The 22,260-nt window shown below is 50.0% G+C and overlaps 2 protein-coding genes across 4 annotated transcripts in view; one reads left to right on the forward strand and one right to left on the reverse strand.

The window, feature by feature from the left end:
- ZC3H7B (zinc finger CCCH-type containing 7B) overlaps positions 1-6,712 on the reverse strand; it is a 62,493-nt gene extending 55,781 nt beyond the window's left edge. Inside the window, exon 1 of the mRNA XM_038550435.1 lies at positions 6,420-6,712. The gene's annotated coding sequence lies outside the window, so the exon portion shown is untranslated. The remainder of the gene's footprint in view (positions 1-6,419) is intronic.
- A 9,016-nt stretch (positions 6,713-15,728) lies between these two features.
- The window catches only part of RANGAP1 (Ran GTPase activating protein 1), a 31,760-nt gene continuing 25,228 nt past the window's right edge, over positions 15,729-22,260 (forward strand). The window contains exons 1-2 of one of the 3 annotated variants that reach the window (XM_038550437.1): positions 15,729-15,974; positions 19,141-19,290. In XM_038550437.1, the coding sequence (XP_038406365.1) occupies positions 19,179-19,290 (112 nt within the window). In that variant the 5' untranslated portion in view covers positions 15,729-15,974; positions 19,141-19,178. Of the gene's footprint in view, positions 15,975-18,534; positions 18,760-19,140; positions 19,291-22,260 lie in introns of those variants that run through there. The other 2 variants (XM_038550438.1, XM_038550436.1) reach the window with 2 other exon arrangements.

Raw genomic sequence — 22,260 nt, forward strand, 5'->3', positions numbered from 1 at the left:
GCCTGGGCACCAAAAGCATATCACGGACTGCCCAGCCTGCTTCACTGCCTGATGACAGGCAGGTAGGGACAGTGCAAAGAGCCCCGAGCTGAAGAGTCCACCAGACCCAGTTCCAATCCCAGCACAGCCTCCCACTAGCTTTGAGGGCATCTCTCTGAGCTTTGGTTTTGTCAAAGATGGAGCTAATGATACCTGCCTTGCAAGACTATTTTGCAGATTTACAGTGTGTCCTCACCCCCATATCCGAGAGGAGATCAGACATTTGTATTTCTCCTGAACCCGCACTGTTAGAGAGCTCCTGGCAACTTACAAAATTACCCTGTAAGTGCTTTTTGATCAGTCAACACCAATTTTCTTGCAGTTTCTATCTATCTAGGCCACTCTTTTTTGGCAAGGGCTGTTCTGGACCACCCTGCTACTATTATTCATCTATTCAACAAACAACTACAGAACACCTCTATGCACCAGGAGCTCTGTGAGATGCTGGGGGAAAGAGGTTAATAAAGTCCCTGACCTCGTGAAACATGTGGTCCAGGCGTGGGAAGACAAATAAACAGGCCAATGTTAAATGCACAAGACAAGTAAAGCTACAGAGGAGAGTTACGAACAAACTGAAATGGGAAATGTGGTGGGAGTGATGGCCCTTCGGCGAGGCAGAATTTAAGAAAAACAAGAAGGAACCAGCCACGGGAACACAGAAGGTAGGTAAGCGTGCACCAGCAGAGGGTACAGGAAAAGTAGTGGCCCTGAGGTGGGAGCAAGCTCAGAATGTTCGAGGCAAAGACAGAAGGCTAGTATGACTGCAGTGCTAGAGTGAGGGCAAGACAAGTAGGAAGCACGTTTTGAGGGGCCGGGTAAGGCTGTTTAGAAAGCTACATGCAGGTCATACTGGGGGAGCCAGCACTGTGTTCTATGTGTGTCAGGAAGCCACTAGAAGCTTTTCAGCAGAAGAGTGACAAGGTCCCATTTAAATCTTGAGATCTGTCAGGCTGCTGCATTGAGGGTAGATGACAAGAGGAGAAGCTGGAAGATGAGCTAGCAAGCTACTGCAGTGGTCCAAGCCTGGATCAAGGAAGGCAGTGGAGATTTAGAAACATTCTGGAGGCTATAGCCACCACAACCATGCTGTCACACCAGTAGTCTTTATAGTTTTGAAATCCTCTTCATTTGAGTCTCACAGCAAACCAGGGTAAAATGGGACTCAAATCAATGAGGCTATTTCACAGAACAAGAGACTGAGGCCAAGAGTGACAGTATGATTATGCCCTAGAACATGCACACAGCTAGTGTATGCTAGAGCTGGGAATGAAACTCAGGGCTTTGGATGCCCTACTCTAAATTCCTTTGCCCGGAGGGGGACAGGGCACAACACGGAATGCTCCTGAGACCAAGAGCACAGATGAACCTCCGTAAACCCCAGAAGGGTCACAGCCTCAACCTCCCCTGCAGCCCTCACAGGAAGTGTTCAGTGAATGCTCGCTGGTTGACCCCTGCACTTCGGAAGACACAGCCCTCCTTCCCAGGGAATGCGACACTCTGTTCCCTTTCCAAGTCACAGTGTGGACAGGGTAGTAAGAGCTGGAGGGTGGGTGGCCTCTCCATTTTTTCCTTCTGCAAAGCAGACACTTCTCACCTTAAAGGAGTGTCAAGAGGACTCATGAGAATACGGCCAAAAGCACAATACAAATGATAGATAATTGAGATTTCCAGATAGGTAAGAGCTTCACGGAGACTTCATGGGGCACCTAGCTGGCTTGATCAGTAAGAGCATGTGACCCTTGATCTCAGAGCCATGAGTCTGAGCCCCATGATGGGCAGGCGTAGAGATTACTAACTAAACAATATAACTTGAAGGCATCTCTCCTGCTGAGCAGCAAAGACCTTGGGCTTGGGAATACAAAAGGCCTGGCTTTACCAGGGCCCTGTGACCTTGGAGCCTGTCTCCTCACCTGTGAGATGGGGCTGCTAATACTTGGTGCTGCCTCTAAGAGTTGTTAAGCCAATCTAATGAAAGAGGGCCCAGAAAGCACCAAGCCCAGGGCTGGCACATGGCAGCCCTACATATGTGGTGGCTGGGGGCCCTAATTGCCCTGCTGCCATCAAGCCCATGTGTCAACCTCTGATTCGGGGCTGGGGACTCGTGCCTGAACTGAAGTCGGCTGCAGCTGGGCTCTGGATGCAGCCATGGCCCTGACAACCCGATGGGGAGACAGTGCTCACACACCTGCAGAAGCCATCAAGGCGCTAGCAGAGAAACAGACTTCCTAGGGAAATAAATAAGGCAGGAAGGAGCCCTGTAGCTGGCGATGACAGAGAAAGGAAAACGAGCCCATTTTCTATGGGCCATTAAATGTGATGAAAGGAGCTGGCTTCTGTGGAGGCTCCTGGGAGCCGACACGTAGCAGTCACTTCATCAGCCCGGGCTGAGGCTCCAGCTTCGGCTTGCAGCCAGACTTCCTCAGAGGACACCTCCACCTCTGCCTTGTGAAGTTACCGCTGCCCGGTCCGTCCCTCCCAGTCCCTAGTCCCACGGCGAGCAAACCCTAACACCAGGCAGCCTGGGTCTGCTCTCCAGCTCTGCCACTTATACAATGCCACTTAACCTCCCTCGACAGTTTCTTCATCTGTAAAATGGGGAGAGTCACAGTGCTTATTACCTGTGCATCTGTTGTAAAGATTAAGTAAGCTTATTGAGGAAAAATCACTCACAATAGGGCCCAACCATAGGAAATGCTGGTTACATGATTAAACATTTTAAAACCAGGGCACCTGGGTGGCTCAGAGCATCTGCCTTCGGCTTGGATGGTGGTCCTGGGGTCCCAGTTCCTCACGGGGACCCTGCTTCTCCCTCTGCCTATGTTCTGCCTCTCTCTCTGTGTCTCTCATGAAAGAATGGATAAAGTCTTTTAAAAAACCAGAAACATCTTAAAACCCCTCCACATATAGTTCCTCGCATCGGACTCTCCTGCCCCGATCCCTGGGCACTGGGTTTCTCCCACAGATTACCATCATACCATCAAACCTCAGGGCTTGTTTTCAGAAAGGTCAATGTAGGCCCAGGGAGCCCAAGGGACCCCAGTGGCAGAGCCTGACTTGAATGCGAACTGACACCTGCCACCCACATCGTGGCCGAACCAATGATCTGTGGGTTCCTTCTTTGCACTGCCCTGCCTTTGCCGGCCTCAGCGCCTCTCCTCAGGATGCCTTCTCTGACTTTTCTGAACCCACCTCTCAAACGTTCAAATGGTGCTTCTTCTAGGAAGACCTTCCACTCCAGGGCAAAAGAAACCTTCCTCCTCTACACTGGGGTATAATTCAATATGACAACACTTCGGCTGAATGGGTCTTCCTGGCACCTCCACGGGGGCCTGGAGCACAGGGGGTCAGTCAGAACCCTTTCCTGCCCTTGGGAAGCTCAGGTTAATCACCCATGTCTTTCTCCTTTCCAAACTACAAGCTCCTTCAAAGTGTCTAGCCAGGCCCCCGCAGGCGCTAAGAAAGTGAACAGAGGGATCCCTGGGTGGTGCAGCGGTTTGGCGCCTGCCTTTGGCCCAGGGTGTGATCCTGGAGACCCGGGATCGGGTCCCACATCGGGCTCCCGGTGCATGGAGCCTGCTTCTCCCTCTGCCTGTGTCTCTGCCTCTCTCTCTCTCTCTCTGTGACTATCATAAATAAATAAAAATTAAAAAAAAAAAAAGTGAACAGAGCCCAGTCCTCCTTCACCACCATCCTGCCTTCTCCAGGAATGCTTCCAGAAATCTCTTTAGTACTTTCACTGGGCCAGCCCTGTGAGGCCCTGAGATCTAAGGTAGTTCCGTAAAACTCCCCTGCCTTGTGGAGCCTGCTGGTCTTTGGGCTTAAGCCCCCACCTCCACTGCATGTGCCAAATCAGACTGTCTGGGTCTCTGCTCTTTGTCTACTCATTTGAAATGGAAGCCACCCAATTCTGACACTCAACAGTCACAAAGGCCTGGGTTCCAATCCAGCTGGATGACATAGGACCAACTGCATTCATCCTGCATCCCTCAGTTTCTCCATCTGTGAAATGGAGAGGAAAATGCACACCCCTCACAGAATCACTGTTAAAGTCACTGAGAACGTACGTCAATCTCCAAGCACTGAAGCAACATGGTGAGCCTAAGAATTCCCTTCCTCTTCCCTCTCCCAGCCAAACCTCCCCATTCTTCCAAACTCAAGATCCACTTCCTGGAGGAAGCCGTCCCTACTCTTCCCGGTTACCCTCAGAGCTCTCTCTTCCGTTCAATCCCACTGCATTGACTCCAGTATCGAGCATTTCTTGGTCCTCTCATGGGTTCTACCAAAAGTGACTTTCTCTTTCCAGCCAGACTCTAAGTAATAAACTCAACCCCAAGCCCGCCCCACAGCATCTCACTATGCCCCACAGGGGGCATTTGAAAACTAACTTGCTAAGGTGGCCGCGGACTCTGGGGATGACTGAAGATTTGGAGTCAGAAAAACTAAGTGGGAATCCTAGCTCTGCTATGTGACTTTCCAGGGAGACATTCGATTCTAGAAGCCTCAGGTCTCTCATCTGGAAAATGAGGATTGAATAATGTCTACCTGACATGGTTGCTATGGAGGACAGATGAGCCAGCATATGCGAAAGCCCTTTTGTTATAAACTAAAAAGTTCTATTTAAGGGATTATTATTTTCAGATTCTCAGAATCCAAACCTATCGACGTCTTAACTTTCTTATTCCTAGAGACTGGCTCATCTCACAGAGCTCCTTAGCCCCAAATAATCCACCCACACCTGCATTCTTAATTGTCTATCCCAAACAAAAAGCCCACAGCCTAGGATTCACAGCATCCGTGGAACACAACCCTCGTGCCAGCTCAGCGACCACAAAATCTCTCTCCCATCCTCAGACCTCATCCTTCCTCAACACAGGTTTCTCCTTCTCAGCTCAAGGCATTCCATGCCTCAAAATTGCTCCTTAGTGTTTTGGCCAGGTATCATTCCTACCTCACAGTCCAATTTCTATAGGAAGTCAAAATGAGGAATGGAGACTTTGGTGGGTAGGACTGTATGTGGGGAGAGGGGCAGTAGTAGTCTTGGTAGTAGAAGTAAAGATTCCGCTGGAATCTTGGGTCTGACAGTTGCTAAATGTACTATAATTATCCCATTTGTGTGAAAATCTAAGGATCTGCATTCTGCTATTTTCATGGGACTGGATGAATTGCAGGATGCCCAGGAAAATTGTAAGAAGTTGGGGTTCAAAGTCTGGAACCCAGGCGCCAAAGTCTCTGCGAGCAGCCCCAGAGAAGTGAAATCCCCCACAAAGATGCTGTGGGTCCCCAGTCCCCCAGTCCAGGCCCAGCCCCCCTCTCCAGCCCCAGACTCGCCAGCACTCTTTCCTGGCCCCAGACCCTACTCTTCCCCATTGATGCCATGCTGGCACCACAGCCATCAGGGGCAGACTGAACGTTTCTCCGTTTTGTTTTTGTTTCTTTTTTTTCCTCCTGGGAAAACTGCTTTGTCTCTGTTGAAAGACCCCTCCCCCCCCAAACTAGGCATGTTATTATAAACATCCGATTTTAAAAGGGATAGGAGGGAGCTGGCCCAGGAGACAGGGCTCCTGAGGCCCGCCAAGGGCGGGAGAAGGGTCCGAGGCCGGGGTCGGTGACCCTAGGGCGCCCATCTCCCGGGGGCGCCCCCCACCCCACCCCCCGCGGTCCCCGCGCGCTCCCGGCCCAGAGACCCGCCCCGCTCAGGCCTCCGAGCCCGGGGGTGGATCTCGCGAGCGGAAATGCCCCCCTGCCCAGACCGCGCCCCCCTTTCCTGCCGACCCCTCCCCCCGGGCCCGGCCGCAGGCCCCGGATCCCCGGGCTCGCGTGGCCGCCGCAGCCGGCGGAGGCGACCGGTCGGCGGCCGCGGTCCTCGGCCCGTGCTGCGGTCGCTCCAACTCGCGGCGCTGCGGGGCCGGGACGCACACAAAAGGCAGGGGCGCGCGGCCAGGGACGCCCCCGCCGGCCCCCCGGACCCCCTTCGCGGGAGCCCGCAAAGCATCCGCGCGCCCCACAGCTCCGGACGCCGAGGCGGGAGCCCCCCCCCAACGGGGGAAAATTGCAAGGCACCCCCCGCCGGTGCCGCAGGGGCGGCCGAAGCAGCCCGCGGCAGGTGCCCCCGGCCGCGCAACTTTGAAACTTCGGGGCAGGGCACGGGGACGCGGAGGGGGGAGCCCCAAAAAGGAGGAAATGAGGCTTTGGCGGCTCTTTATTTCTGCAAAATGCACTTTACGGGGGGCCCCGCGCAGCTCCGGCCCGGCCGGGCCCCCCGCGCCTCCCCCGGCCCGGCGCGGCCCCCGGGCGCCCCCGAGCCCTCCCGCGCCGGCCGCCGGGACGCGCTCGGGCCCCGGCCTCTGCCCCGCGGGGCTCGGGCCGCGCGCAGCACTCACCTCGGCCGGGCTGCGCTCCCCGCGGGCCTGCGCCGAGCCCGATAAATGGTATGCTATGACTAGAGGTATGATTACGTTATTATTATTAGTAATAATAAGAGTAAATGCTATTTAATTACGGGCGGCCGCATCCTGCTCCCGGCGCCGCCGCCCCGGCAGCTCCGTCCATGTGGCTCCGGAGCGCTGTACTTTCATTTCCAGCCGTCGGCCGGCCGCTCGCGGCAGCACCCGCTGGAGGCACCGTCTCCCGCAGCTCTTCCTCCCCGGTCCTAGAGCGCGGCTGCCCTCGCCTCGCGCCCGGGGTGGGCGGCGCACCTGGGGGCGGGGAAGTCCCCCTGCCCCGTGCCGAGCTCATGCCTGGAAGCCACCTTTATTTTCTTTAAACCTGGCCTCCCCTCTTAGGGCTTTTTTTTTTTTTTTTTTTTTTTTTTTTTTTTTCCCCCCTGGGCAAGTCTGTATTTCAGGGCGGATGCTGGTCAGACTCCGCGCCTCGGCCCTACCCCGTCGGCGGAAAAAGCCCCCGCGTCGCCAGGTGCTTTCCCTGAAGGTTTCCCCAAACCCTCTTCACGGATGAGGGCCGGGGGCCCAGAGGAGAATCAGACCTTCCATCGGCTGCTGTTTTATGTTTGAGATCTTTCCAGAAAGGATTCTGGGGCTAACAGAGGAGACCCAGTAGGGAAAGGGACATTAACCAGAGAGACTGGCTGTATGGCACCCCTGACGCTGCCTCAGAGCTGCTCAGGACCAGTGGGGATTTGAATCCAGAGCTTCTTACTCCAAATACAGTGTTGTGCATGCTACCACTACCTGCTCCGTTGAGTCCAGAGGACTCCCACATCCTGTGAGAATTCTCTCAAATTTCCTTCTTTCCCTCTCTTAGTTTTGTACATACATACACATGCGCTTATATATATATACATACCTACGTGTGTGCATGTGTATGTATGTTTATACACATACATATGTGTGTATTTAATTTATGGAGGATCAGCTGTCAGCCGGCAGACTTTATAAATGTTATCTCTTCCCCAAATGCTCGTGTCAGACACATCTTAGGAGCTGGGGATACATCGATGGGACAAATTTTTAACATTTAAACACACCGGACAGCCCTGATGGCCCAGCAGTTTAGTGCCACATTCGGCCTGGGATATGATCCTGGAGACCTGGCATCGAGTCCCACATCGGGCTCCCTGCATGGAGCCTGCTTCTCCCTCTGCCTGTGTCTCTGCCTCTCTCTCTTTCAATCTCTTTCTCTCTGTGTGTCTCTAATAAATAAATAAAATCTTTTAATAAAATAAAATGAGGGCAGCCCCGGTGGCGCAGCAGTTTAGTGCAGCCTGCAGACCAGGGCGTGATCCTGGAGACCCAGGATCGAGTCCCATGTCAGACTCTCTGTATGATGCCTGCTTCTCCCTCTGCCTGTGTCTCTGCCTCTCTGTCTCTATGAATAAATAAATAAAATCTTTAAAAAAATAAAATGAAATGAAAAATAAAATGAAATAAAATAAAATAAAAAAGATTTCTAATTCCCTGCTGTCAAGAGACTCTAATTCAGCATATCTGACAAGCACTTCTTGGGGGTTCTGATATTTTGTGGGAATTCAATCCCTTGGTCACCTGGGATAGACCCAAGATCATGGGTTAAAGGCAGCTACAGGCAGAGCCTGGCAATTTAGGGAGGCGGGGTGGTATGGTGGCATAAGGAAAACCAGGGTGGGTTGGAGTCCCAGCTCCCGCCTCTTGCTAGCTGGGTGATCATGGACAATCACAGTATCAATTTCCACATTTGTAAAATAAGGATAAGAATACCTAATATATATACTCCCTGTACAATTTACAGTCAGACACTTTTGACAATAGATCAGATTTAGGCACCACTGTTACTATCACTCCCATGTTACAGAGGAGGATGCTGAGGCCAGTTGGATCCCCACAACTTGCTCAAAATGAACTAGCTGGTAAATGATGTGATTCCACCATCCCAAGCTGCCAGTAAAATAGCACATATCTGGGATCCCTGGGTGGCGCAGCGGTTTAGTGCCTGCCTTTGGCCCAGGGTGCAATCCTGGAGACCCGGGATTGAATCCCACGTCGGGCTCCCAGTACATGGAGTCTGCTTCTCTGTCTGCCCCCCCCTCCTCTCTCTGTGACTATCATAAATAAATAATTAAAAAAAATTTTTTTAAATAGCACATATCCTTAGAAGACTGCCCATCATTTAAAGGGGATTCAGCTGGACATCAGCTCTCCACTTTGATTTGACATCAACCAGGTAAAGTGTCAATGCTGCCTGAGATGGTAAATGGGACTTTACAAGATGTCAGACCTATGTGGCAGTGCTTTTGAGAGAAAATCCTTGAGGCTGGTGCTAGTAGATTGTTTTCTGGGAAGGCAAATGTCATTGGGCAGCAAATGTTCTATGTCCGCATATTAAAGCCTAATTAGAAATAACAGCCACTTTCTCTTTTTAAAAAATATTTTATTTATTTATTCAAGAGAGACACACAGAGAGAGGCAGACACAGGCAGAGGGAGAAGCAGGCTCCCTGCAGGGAGCCTGATGTGGGACTCAGTCCCATGACCCCAGGGTCACGACCTGAGCCAAAGGCAGTTGCTCAACTACTGAGTCACCCAAGAGTCCCCAACCACCAACTCGTAATTATTATGGACCAAGTACTTTGTATATGTTGATTCTCTTATCCCTTTCCCTCTAAAAATCCTATAAGGTAGGGATTATTTTGACCAGTTTTGGGTGAAAAAACAGACACAAAGCACCAAATCACCTTAAGTGATTTGGTCAAAGTTACACAGCTAAGAAAGAGGCAGAGACAGAATTCAGACCCAGGCTTGTCTACCTATAAAGCTGCCACCACTGCCCCATGATGTGGACATCTTTTTGTTTTTTTTTTTTTTATGGGGACATCTTAAGTTTGAATGCATCCCTGATCACCCCTGAGGACCAGTCACGTAAGAGGGTTGCTGGAGAATGGGAATCAGACACTCATGTTCTCACCTCTGAGGAACTAACAGTTATGGTGTTTAGTTATCCCTTCTCCAAGGAGCACCTCCTCTACTGAGCTCACACCTGTTGTGGTCTGGCCCTCAGAGATGCCTCATTATCTCCTGGTGGAGAGTCTATGCATGTATGGCAGCCTTTCCTGCAAGCATGTGCAATGTTCATTCAGTCACTCAACAAATGTTCATTGCAAGGCCCCATGCAGAGAAACCCTGGGGCCCCACAGCTCCCGCATAGTCCCAGGTCCCAGCCCTCCAGCAAGGGATCTTAATTTGGGGTTTAGGGAAAGGCCCTGAAGATGTGATGCATAACTTAAAGCTTAGGTCAGTGATATAAAGAGCACTTTCCCCACTGGGTTCCCACCGGTCATGAGGATTAAATGAGTCCTTGTGTTCAAAACATTGATAACTGTGTGATTAACTAAAAATAAATAATACATTCTTCTGGGAACTAGTCCAGAGAATTCAGATTCTCAAAGGTGAGAGTGACTTAAAAAGAGAAAAGTGGAGAGGACTCATGAACCTAGAGGCTGAGATAGGCTAGCCCCCAGCCTAGCATATGCAGGGGGGAAGGGAGGAAACCAGGCAATAAAACATGGTCACGTTGTCCCCAACATGTTATTATGAAAATGGCCAAGATACAGAAAGCTGAAAGCAGTGAATACTCACATGCACTAGATTATGATACAAACATTAACACTTTGCTATGTTGCTTGATCACCTACTCATTCATCCATCCATCCACCCATCAATCGCATAAAAATTTTTTTCAAAACAAAACAGGGAATTTTTAATTTATTCTTTTTTTTTTTTTTAAATAAACTCTAGGCCCAATGTGGGGCTCGAACTCACAACTCTGAGATCAAGAGTCACATACTCTGGGGATCCCTGGGTGGCACAGCGGTTTAGTACCTGCCTTTGGCCTGGGGCACGATCCTGGAGACCCGGGATCGAGTCCCACATTGGGCTCCCGGTGCATGGAGCCTGCTTCTCCCTCTGCCTCTCTCTGTGTGTGTGTGTGTGTGACTATCACAAATAAAGAAAAAAAATTTTTTAAATAAAAAATTTTTTAAAAAGTTAAAAAAAAAAGTCACATACTCCACCAACTGAGCCAGTCTGGCACCCCTTAACTTTATTCTTTTTTTTTCCCCTTAACTTTATTCTTTTTTTTTTTTAATTTTTATTTATTTATGATAGTCACACAGAGAGAGAGAGAGGCAGAGACATAGGCAGAGGGAGAAGCAGGCTCCAGGCACCGGGAACCCGATGTAGGATTCGATCCCGGGTCTCCAGGATCGCGCCCTGGGCCAAAGGCAGGCGCCAAACCACTGCGCCACCCAGGGATCCCCCCTTAACTTTATTCTTAATGGTCTTTTGCATTTATACTATTTTTAAATTTTTTGTGTCCGTATTTATTTAGAAAATTATTTCCATTTTGAACCAAAAGATTTTTTATTTTATTTTTTTTAAAGATGTATTTGTTTATTTGAGAGAGGAGAGAGCACAGGCAGGGGCACAGGAAGAGGGGAGAGAGAATCTGAAGCTGACTCCATGCTGGGTATGGAGCCTGAGGTGGGGGCTCGATCCCAGGACCCTGAGATCACAACCTGAGCTGAAACCAACAGTCACTTAACTTACTACACCACCGAGGCATCTCAAGGAACAAAATAATTAAAAAAAAAAAAAAAAAGACTTTATGTATTAGAGGGAGAGAGCTTGAACAGGAGGAGGGGGAGAGGGAGAAGGAGAAGCAGACTCCTGCAGAGCAGGGAGCCCAATGTGGGGCTCCACCCCAGGACCCTGAGATCATGACCTGAGCCAAAGGCAGACGCTCAACCGCTGAGCCACCCAGGGATCCCCCAAGATAATTTTTAAAAGAAAAAATAATCTACCAACAGCATTTGGTGTCAGGAAATTCTCCAGAAACGTTAGATCCTAATTTAAGCTCCTCCACAGACAACATCCTTTTATGTCTCACTCACCTTGGATTCCCAGAGCCAGAACAGTGCCTTGTACATGGTGGATACTCGATTACTATTTGTGGGGGGAATGAATTATCTTTACTGTTATTTATCAAAGTTTGAAAAGGTCATGTATTCTGATGGGGAGCCCTGGGCTTGAACCTAGGGGGAATGTGGTTTGAGTGGTCTTTAACAGATAATGTAGCAACCCCTTCCCACCAGAGGTGGTGACCCTTGGGGGTGAGGGGACAGGCTCCCTTGCAATACTGGTGAGCCAAGCCCACCACCTTTCTCTAGGGGCCCTAGGCAAGCACCCGTACCCAGCTGGATCTTGAGAATTTCTCTCCACATTCCTCACATGTCTGGCATAATTCAGGCATTTGTTTTTGATCTCACTAAATGGCAAGTCTGCAGCCTTGGTAGCTCTTCAGGAAACCAGTATAAATATTGTTATTTATTCCACTTACAATTAGCAATTAAGTTTGTTTTCAGGCACCACAATGGAATTTAAAACACTCAGTCAAAGTAAACCAAACGAATCAGAGGCAGCCTGCTTTTTTTCTCCAAAACATTCTTTTAAAAAAGAGGAAAGAAAAGCTGCATAACAAAGACAGAAAGGTCTAAAACATTCCTTTTTCCCCTTATACCCACCTCATATTCACAAAATGACTTGTTTTACATGTCTATTGAAAAGGACCCCAGGGATCTGGCTTCTGCTGTCTCTTATCTTGGGGGTACCTAGCTGACTCAGTTGATAGAGCATGCAACTCTTGATTACAGGGTTGTGAGTTCAAGCCCCATGTTGGGCACAGAGCTTACTTAAAAAAAAATCTACAATCTCTTGTCTAAATTACTGTGTAATTTGGGCAAGTTTTTAACCTCTTTGGTCCTCAATTCTTTGCCTGTTGAAAAGAAGAAAGGGGTGGTGTGAAATGGCTCTATCTATCTGTCAAAGGCTATGATTCCATTTACTGCTCTTGGCAAACAAACTAGCCCTCAGGTGATAACATTGAAGGGAGAGAGAGCTGGAGAAAGAGAAGGAGAGATGATACACATGTGTTGCTTGGAAACACTGATGTCTCGGGACAACTCTGACTCACTGTGTACCCTTGGGGAATCTTCTTCATCTTTTTAAACCTCAGTCTTCCCATTTTATTTATTTTTTAAGATTTATTTATTTGTTTATGATAGACAGAGAGAGAGAGAGAGAGAGAGAGAGAGGCAGAGACACAGGAGGAGGGAGAAGCAGGCTCCATGCCAGGAGCCTGACATGGGACTTGATCCCGAGACTCCAGGATCGTACCCTGGGCCAAAGGCAGGCGCTAAACCGCTGAGCCACCCAGGGATCCCTCAGTCTTCCCATTTTAAAGTGGTTTGAGGTAGAATCTAGATTCAGGAGTAACAAACAGAATCTGGATTGCTAAGCAGTGATGTCTGGCTGGTCTGGTGATTTTGAGCTTTGGATGTGAACACATTAGAGCAGAACATCTACTCTGGTTCTCCACAAGCTCCACCAGGCTCCCATTACCTCCTAATACCTCTCTGGCCCTTGAAGGCCACTGTTTCTTTTTCTTTCTTTTTAAATTAGATCGAGGTCAAGAGTCTTACTTTAAATTTCTTTTTTTTTTTTTTTAATTCTAAGTAGACTCCACACCCAGCATGGAGCTTGAGCACATGACCCTGAGATCAAGGCTTGCATGTTCTATGGACTGAGCCAGCCAGGCAGACTCTGAAGGCCATTGTTGTTTCTGCTAAGAATTCCCTTCTAGTCCTGAAAACCTTAGATTATTGGCTTGGCGAGGATGGGGAGATCACTTAAGATGTTTTACTGATTAGGGGCACCTGGGTGGCTCAGCGGTTGAGCATCTGCCTTTGGCTCAGGTCATGATCCTGGGTCTTTTTTTTTTTTTTTTTTAAGATTTTATTTATTTATTCATGAGAGACACAGGGAGAGAGAGAGAGGCAGAGACACAGGCAGAGAGAGAAGCAGGCTCCACGCAGGGAGCCCAACGTGGGACTCGATCCCGGGTCTCCAGGATCACACCCCAGGCTGCAGGCAGGACCAAACCGCTGCGCCACCAGGGCTGCCCGATCCTGGGTCTTGAGATCGAGTCCCGCATCAGTCTCCCTGCGGGAGCTTGCTTCTCCCTCTGCCTGTGTCTCTGCCTCTCTGTCTCTCATGAATAAATAAATAAAACCTTTAAAAAATATATGTTCTACCATCTGCCCTCCTCTTCCCTTTGGGAGGTCTTTGTCAGAGGGCCAAGGGAGGCCTTAGGAAGTAAAACTGGACAAAGGAGGCTGGGGATCACCCCAGGGAAAATCCAGACTGATTTGATCAGTCCGAGTGGTAATCAGCACAGAAATAGCATCAGGCCTAATTGGGAGCATCTTAGCCTTCTCAGATGATGACTCATTTTAAGCAAACATCCAGTGACCCTGATCGGAATCCAGTTCAAATGAGGAAACGTAAAGCAGCTATGACAGGTGAATCCGGGAAAAGATGCTGCCAAGATGGGTATGATAGCTGCCCCAAGGCTCTCCCAGGTGGATAAGGACACTGCCAATGATACTATTAATGGTGTGAAAAAGCCCTCAGAGCTGCACATCGACTGCTGTGAGGGCTTGCAGCGTGCTTTGGGGCCCAGAGCAAGATGACTCATTCTGGACAGAGTGATGTAGAAAAGCCTCCCGGAGGAGGTGGCATTTGACATGGGCCTTGTAGGTAGAGGACGACAGGGAGGGTGAAAAGTGGGCCCACATCTCAGTAGTGGCGTGAACCAGGGTATGGAGCTTGTTTTCTCATCTCTGTGCTGAAAGGGGTGGCAATGGTGTCTGCTTTCTTTGTGGTTGTAAAGATTGAATTAACTGTGTGTGAAAAGATCTGGCACATAATCTATTTAACTTTCAATTGCAGGTAAAGCAAAAGCATATGCGTGGGCCAAGTTGTGAGAGGTGACTTTGGAGAAGGCTGCATATGTTGATGGTGATTATCTCTGAGTGCTAGAGTTTCTGGGGTAATGTTTACTTTTCTCTTTATCCTGTTCTATGTTGGTTGAAGTATTTATAGCAAACACATGTTATTTATATAATGGATAAAATGTTCTTTGCGAAAAGAAAAAAAAGAAAAGTTATTTGTGTTCTGATACCTAAAAAATTCAAACCTACAAGAAAATGGCAAAAGTGTTCAAAGAACTCCCATCTACCCCTCACCCAGATTCACTTATTTTGAACATCTGGACACATTTGCACTCTCTCTCCATGTATATATACATTTTTTGAGCCAGTGGCAAGTCCGTTGCTGATATCACACCGCTATTACTTCAGCATACGTTCTCAAGAATAAGGGCAGTCTCTTACATAACCCAGCACAATAATACAAATCAACAAATTTAACATTGATACAATACTATCAGCTAAGATGCAGCAAGTTTTGCTAATTGTCTCAATATTGCCCTTTATAGTAATATACTCCGCAGCCCAGGATCCAACGTACAAGCATTGATTGCATTTAGTTGTCATGTCTTTTCAGTTTCCTTTAGTCTGCAACAGTTCTTCAGATTTTCTTTGTCTTTCATGACAGACATTTTTGCAAGGGTACAGATCAGTTATTCTGTAGCAAAGAAACTGTAACTCAGTTTGGGCTTGGCTGATGCTTCTTCAGGTTTAGATTAATTTTATGCACTGGCTGCATGGTGACGCTGTGTCCTTCTCAGTGCATCACATCAGCAGGTGTGCAATGGACGTCGGTTTGTCGTGCCACTGATGTTAACGTGGACGATTCGGTTAAGATGGTGTCTCAGCTTCTCTATCATAGCGTAACTATTTCCCCTTTTTAATTATCAAATAACTTGCGGCTCCTTATGTGAAAGACTTCCAATGACCTCTCAATTTCATGGGAGGAAAAAAGACGAGGCTCTCCTTTGAGGAAATGGATACCTATTTGTCGCTGAACAAATCCAGCCGCTCGCCTTCGGGGGTGGGGGGGAGGTTGTCAATAAAGTTAGTGAATGTGAACCTTTCCGGAAGGGCTGAGTCGGCTGGACCGCAGGGCATCACGGGAATTGTAGTCTCTGGGCTCTCGGGGCTACACGCCGCCCTGTGGCCTCCTGGAGAAAGAGCCAGAAGCTGAAAAGGGAGGGCGCAGAGGGAGCCGGCGGAGGCGCGCTGGGATGCGGTGCATCACGGGACTGGTAGTTCGCGGGCGCGCCCCTGCCGCGGCCGCCGCGGCCTGCACAGAAGAACTGGACTACCATACCCGATAGGCCGCGCGTGCGAGGGAAGGGGAACCCGGCCTGGGCCTCGAACAAATCAAATCGAAGGAAAGAAACTGCCGGCTTTCAAAATCCTCCTCCTCCGCCATCATCCGCCACCGTGCGGGGAGCAGGTGGTGTCGGAGACGGGAGTGGCGAGAACTGCCGGCAGAGCTGACGGAAGAGCACGCCGCGTACCGGGACCTCTGGGCTCGGAGGCGGCGACCCCGACCTGACCTGACCCGGACCCTAAATCAGTCCCCGCCCCTGCCGGGCGGACGCGCGCGCTTAGGTTTCCTCACGCGGCGGCGCCGCCTGTTTACGGTGAGGGTCGGGGTCCGCTTCCTTTCCCCGTCACCTGCCTGGGAGGGGGGCGGGGGGCGGCGCGGCCCTGCAGCTGGGCGGGGAAGGTGTGGCGCCCCTGAGCGCCTTCGGGGGGGTGTCTTCTGGGCCTTCTCTCCCTGCGCTCTTGCGGCTGAGCGCGGAGGGGCTGAGAGCGGAGGTGCTGGGGGGCGCAGGCCCCTTTCGCAGATGGGGAAACTGAGGCTTGGCGAGGGCGTCTGGCGCAGCTGCCGGCACTGGCGTCCCTCCTTGGCGTCGGTGACAACTGGGGGCGGTGCGCGGCCTCCCGGGCTCCCGGATGGGGCTCCCGCGCCTCCCGCCTGTCATTTGCGGCCCGCGTCGCGCGTCGCTCCGCTGCCGCCGCTTCCCAGTGGCCCCACGCCCGCCGAGGGCCCGGGCTGCCGCCGTGGCCGCGGGATCGGCCTGAGTCGCTGCGGACGCTTCGCACGAGCGAGAGATGTGCACCAGAGAAAATCTGCGGCTTTGGTGCCGGGAAAGGAAAGCGCTGTTGGCGTATCGCCTGCCTGTCTTTGCTCTGCGGCTGACCCTGTGCAGACCTTGGACAGCTCAAGTACTCTCTGTGCTTTGGCCTCCTAGTCTTTAAAGTGGATGGTGCGTGCGTGTAGTGGACTGAGGAATAGGCCCCTTTCCAGCAGAGGAGTTGTGTGTTCCAGTAGGAACGTGTCTGGGAGCCCCACCACCATTTTTTTTTTTTTTTTTTTTTTTTTTTGCCGAAAATTGTCCCATTCCCAGAATTGCAAGTGGTGGCCGGGTTTCAGGCTAGGGTCCCCCCCCCCCCCCAGCTTCATCTCTTCATTCTTGGGGGACCTTCTAGATGTCAGGCCCTAAGTTGCTGTCAAAACATCTGTCAGAGTCTGGTCTTCTCTGCTAGAAACCCACCAGTGGCTCTCCTTTTCACTCAGTAAAAGCTGCATTCTTTAAATGGCCTTTGCAACTTGGGCCTCTTGCTGATTCTCTTTTCTCATTTCTTGCTTTTTTTCTCCTTTCCTCTTCTGCACTCCAGCCCCACTGGTCTCCTTGGAGTTCCTCGGATCTCTCCTTCCCCCCATGAAAGCCTTTGCTTTAGCTATTCTGTTTGCAGGAATGCTCTTCCCCCAGATATCTGCCTGGCTCAATCCTTGATGACCTCCAAGTCTTTCTTTCCTAATATCTTCCTAACCATTCTGGTTTGTTGTTATTGTGGGTCTTTTTGTTTGTTTGTTTTTTAAAGATTTTATTTATTCATGAGAGAGAGAGAGAGAGGCAGAGACAAGGCAAAGGGATAAACAGGCTCCATGCAGGGAGCCCAATGTGGGACTTGATCCTGGGACCCCAGGATCATGCCCTGGGCTGAAGGCAGTGCTAAACCCCCTGAGCCACCCTGGCTGCCCTGTTTGTTTGTTTTTAACCTAGGTACTATGCCCATCCTGGAGCCCAGCATGGGGCTTGAACTTATGACCCTGATATCAAGTCCAGAGCTGAGATCAATAGTTGAACACTTAACCAACTGAGCCATCAGGTGCCCCTCTAACCAATCTGTTTTATTTTTATTTTTATTTTTATTTATTTATTTATTTTTGGACCAATCTGTTTTAAATCGCAACCCCCTCGGGGCACCTGAGTGGCTCAGTGGTTGAGCGTCTGCCTTTGGCTCAGGGCGTGATGCCAGGATCCCAACGTCCTGGGATCGAGTCCCACATCAGGCTTCCCACAGGGAGCCTGCTTCTCCCTCTGCCTACGTCTCTGCCTCTCTTTCTATGTCTCTCATGAATAAATAAAATCTTTATAAATAAATAAATCGCAACCCCCTTAAAACTCCTTACCCCCTTCTCCGTTTGTTTTTCTTATCACTTACACAAATAAGATTCCACATGTCTTATTTAGAACACATGTTTTAAGAGGTGCCCAGCTAGCTCATTTGGTAGAACATGTGACTCGATCTCAGAGTTGTGGGTTTGTGACCCATGTTGGGCATAGAGATTACTTAAAAAAATAAAATCTTAAAAAATAAATAAAAATAAAATCTTATAAAAAAGAGAGAGGGCAGTATTTTTGCTTCATTCACTGCTTGGTTCTGGTATCTAGAGCAACGTCCAGAACATAGTAATACCCAATAAATGTTTATTGAATGAATGAGTGGTGCCTTCTTATCTAGGAGAATAATTCATACATATTTGTAAAAATTGGCAAGCCAGGGTGATCAGGGTTAAGATAAGGAGAAGGAGGTGGGAGGCTGGCTATAGGAGCCCAGAGGAAGCCTGGGGGGAGTTGGAGGATTGGGGAGCCATCACAGTTGTATCTTGAGGACGAATAGATTGGGGAAGGACATGTTCTGGGTAAGGAGTTTTTGTGGGCCCTTCCTCGTTCTGTCTTCCATATCCATCATCCTTGGTCTCCCCTGATGACCTGCCATTTCCTCTTTAGGGAAATGGAGTGGTCTTTCTGCCAATCTGCCGAGTTCTTCCAGGCCAGAAGCTCCTTTCTTCAGCAGCTCTGCCCTTGGTCTATTGTGATGGTGGCTGTTGTGATGTAGAGACCTCTGGTCTCCTAGGAACCCCTGAGGTTTGGCCACCATGGATTGCCCAGTCTTCTGGCTAAGGTTGAAACCAGACGGGCAGTGGGCTGACACCTGTGCCCCATCCCCAGAGACATGCCAGCGTGGGAGGTGGGGCATTTCGCGGGATGGATAACCTGGATCCCTTAGCCATCCTAGTCCTGTTTGAGGAATGGGACCCTCAAACAGAGAGCAGCCAGGATGATCAGGCAGGTGTGTGCCTGGAGTAGGCTCTTTGCATTGCAGCTGTTGGTCTGGGCCCAACTACCATTCACTGGGAGCCCAGAAGATGGGCAGCTCAGATGGCTGTGCTTGGTGTTCCAGCTGGGGCCATTGGGGCAGGCGAGGAGTTAAAATAAGCTAGTAATCCTTCAGGGGCTAAAACATGATTTTACTACTCTTGCCACTTTCTCCACCTTTCTAGAATTGTTCCTTACCTAATAGTGTTTTCATTTCTCCCAGTAGTTTAGCTGTTGGAGTCTCCATGGAGGAGGGGGTGTTAAGCCCCTGAAAGGGCTGATGTCCTACCCGGCCCTCCCCAACCAGGGGGCCCCAGGAGACTCCTGTCTCTTAATGAAACTTCATCCTGCTCAGTTTGCAGATTTCCGGGGGAGCCCAGCAACGTGGCCAGCATGGCCTCTGAAGACATTGCCAAGCTAGCAGAGACACTTGCCAAAACCCAGGTGGCTGGGGGTCAGCTGAGTTTCAAGGGCAAGAGCCTCAAACTCAACACTGCGGAAGATGGTGAGTTCCTGCTTGGGCTGGCCCAGGGGAGGAAAGAGTGTGTGCCAATGACTCTTGTTCCAGCTTGTTTAGCTACATTATCACGTTGTTTGTTACCTAGTAGCTCTGTGAGATAGTTTTGGGTCCCTTTTAGAGTGAGGCTCAAAGATGTGCCCACAAGGACATATATAGGCTTCCCTGCTAGTCATCATGTTTTTGGAGGCCATCCTTGCTGGTGACAGCTTAGGTTGGCTGGTGGAAAGGGCCACTTTATGTCTTAGTGGGAGGAGATAGTAAACAACAAAGGATCACAACAGCAGTGTCAGGGTATAGTCCCTGACTTCTTACTTCCCACCTTTACCACTATGATCCCAGACTGGTTTTGGGAATACTGGTTGGCTTTCCCAGAGGTAAGGCCCTCTTGGGAGGTCTGGTCCGTGCAACTGAATGCCCCTGGAAGAGGGAGGGATGTTCTTGTCCTAGGAACCAGGACTGTAGGGAATTAGGAAGCAGAATGCAGGCCTTGTCTGTTCATCCCTGGCCAAAGCATGGCTAACACTGGTCAACCCTGAATCCCCTGACGTTTGGAAGTGAAGGCACCTACGCCAGCACTTGCAAGGACTCTTGAGGTTCTGGCCCAACCAGGGAAACTGGTATGGACTTGCCCGGTTGTCATGGATTGCAGGCAAGCTTGCTCACCTGCCCTGCCTCAGAAACTGGAGTTCTCAGGTTGTCAGGAGCATGGCAGTGCACATTCCTGATGTCTCTGAAGGGCCTTAACATTTACAGAGTCCCTCCCTGTGCTGTTATCACTTCCGATCACACGTCATCCCTGAGGGGGGGATGTAGAAATGTTACCATTTTATAAATAAGGAGAAGAGATTTGGAAGACCTAACTTGTCCAAGGTCATCTAGCTGGTAAGTAGCAGAGCTGGGATTTTAACAGAGGTCCAGCTAAGTCCCTATTCTTGTGTTTGTCAGTAGACAGCTCAGTTCAGTAAAGATGAATTTGCTTTTTTTTTTTTAAGATTTAAAAAAAAAAAAAAATATTATGTATTCATGAGAGAGAGAGAGAGAGAGAGAGGGAGAGAGGCAGAGACACAGGAGGAGGGAGAAGCAGGCTCTATGCCGGGAGCCGATGTGGGACTTGATCCCAGGGCCCCAGGATCGCGCCCCGGGCCAAAGGCAGGCGTTAAACCGCTGAGCCACCCAGGGATCCCCCTTTTTTTAAGATTTTATTTATTCACGAGAGACAGAGAGGGAGAGGGAGAGGCAGAGACACAGGTAGAGGGAGAAGCAGGCTCCATGCAAGGAGCTCGATGCTTGATGGGACTCGATCCTGGGATTCCAGGATCATGCCCTGGGCCAAAGGCAGGTGCTAAACCGCTCAGCCACCCAGGGATCCCCTGAATTTGCTATTAAATTCCATTCCCTGAATGCTGAGTCAGGCATTCTTTAAGTGCCTGACTTAAGGAAGTTTATCCTCACAAAAGTCCTTGAGGTAGGTCTCATCCCCATTTTGTAGATTGGAAAAGTGAAGCCCTGGGAAATAATAGGACTTGCCTAAGGGCACAGATACAGGTAATGGAGCTAGGATTAGAGCTCAAGCTTGTCTAGCTTTAAAATCTGTGCAGATCACTAATTAACCAGCTCAGGCTGGACATGTTGCCTCCATTTTCTTGGTCACCAGGGATGCCCAGCTTATAGCCCCGGCCTCTGAGGACCTCCTAAGATGGAGTAGGAAGGAGGTACTCAACTGCCAGGGGGTAGAAGGTGAAGCATACTCTGAGCAACGTGAACAGAAAGCTGTGGGAAATACGGCAAGGGAAAGGGATCATTTCTGGTTTAGGAGGGCCCCGGAAGTCCCCATGGATAAGGTGGTTGAACTGTCATTGTAGGGGAGAGGGCAGTAGACGCAGGGAGTATCATGTGAGGGGAGGAGCTGAGACACATAGGGTGGGCTTGGGCGAGAAGGAATCAGGGTGCCATAGGGAGCCCAGTGCAGACAGCCTTGAATGTAGTGTGGAGGAGTCTGGCAGCTGGACCCTGGGCCCAGAAAGGGCCTCCACCTTGGCTGGCAGTGAGCTGGCATAGTCAGGAGAGGGCAAGGCCTGTATGAGGAAGCCATGATGCTTGGAACAAGGCTCTTCTCTCCCCAGTAAGTCATTTAAGGACCAAGGAAAGGCCTTTCTGCTTTCCATGGCTGCATAGTAAACACGGATGTTACTTTGTGAGGCGGTGGAGGCTGAAAGGCAAGCCCTGCCGCTCAGCCTCTTGACAGCTGGTTATTCAGGAGTGTTGGGACACATCCCTAAACCACATTTGAGTTACATGGAACCCCATTTGGATTGAAAACCAAGTGAGAGAATCCACTCAGCAGTGGTCCCCACCCTTTCCTGTCTCTGCTTGTCCGTTTTGGTGCTTATTCTTCCAAACTCGCCATGTACCTGTGACTCTCCCCAGGATTGAACTTGTGCACAGAACCTGTGTATCTCCATACTTCTCTCACTGATACGGCATAAGTCTTCCCTTGGGGTCCCTGGCATCTCTGTTGCCTGGCTCTTAAGGACTGCATAAACATTCCCGTGAGCAGGTGTCCTGCCTCCTTGCTAACCTGGCCAATCCCTGGATGTTAGAGGGGCTCTGTTTTGGAGCAGGTCTTCCAAAGGGCTGAGAGATTATTTCAGCCCTTGCACCGTGCACTTTGTGCCAGCTACAAAGGACATCTGGGCACCTGGGACCCAGGGGAGGAGGGGAGGGACTTGGCTCCTTGCAGGGGTTGGGGGAGTGCTGTATAAAGTCCATGATTATGCACGGAAGCAAGGATTTGGGGAGGAGCACAGGGGTAGAGTTTTAGAAGACCAGTCTGAAGCATAGCTCTGTCCTTGTCCTGAATTCCTGGGCAGAGTTCCTTCATTCTTTGAAACCTCAGCTTCCTCTTCTAGAAAATGGGAGGCTCATACCTGGCCAACCTTCCTGTTGTGAAATGAA

Source organism: Canis lupus, chromosome 10 (genome assembly GCF_011100685.1).
Source record: "Canis lupus familiaris isolate Mischka breed German Shepherd chromosome 10, alternate assembly UU_Cfam_GSD_1.0, whole genome shotgun sequence".
Taxonomy (NCBI): domain Eukaryota; kingdom Metazoa; phylum Chordata; class Mammalia; order Carnivora; family Canidae; genus Canis; species Canis lupus.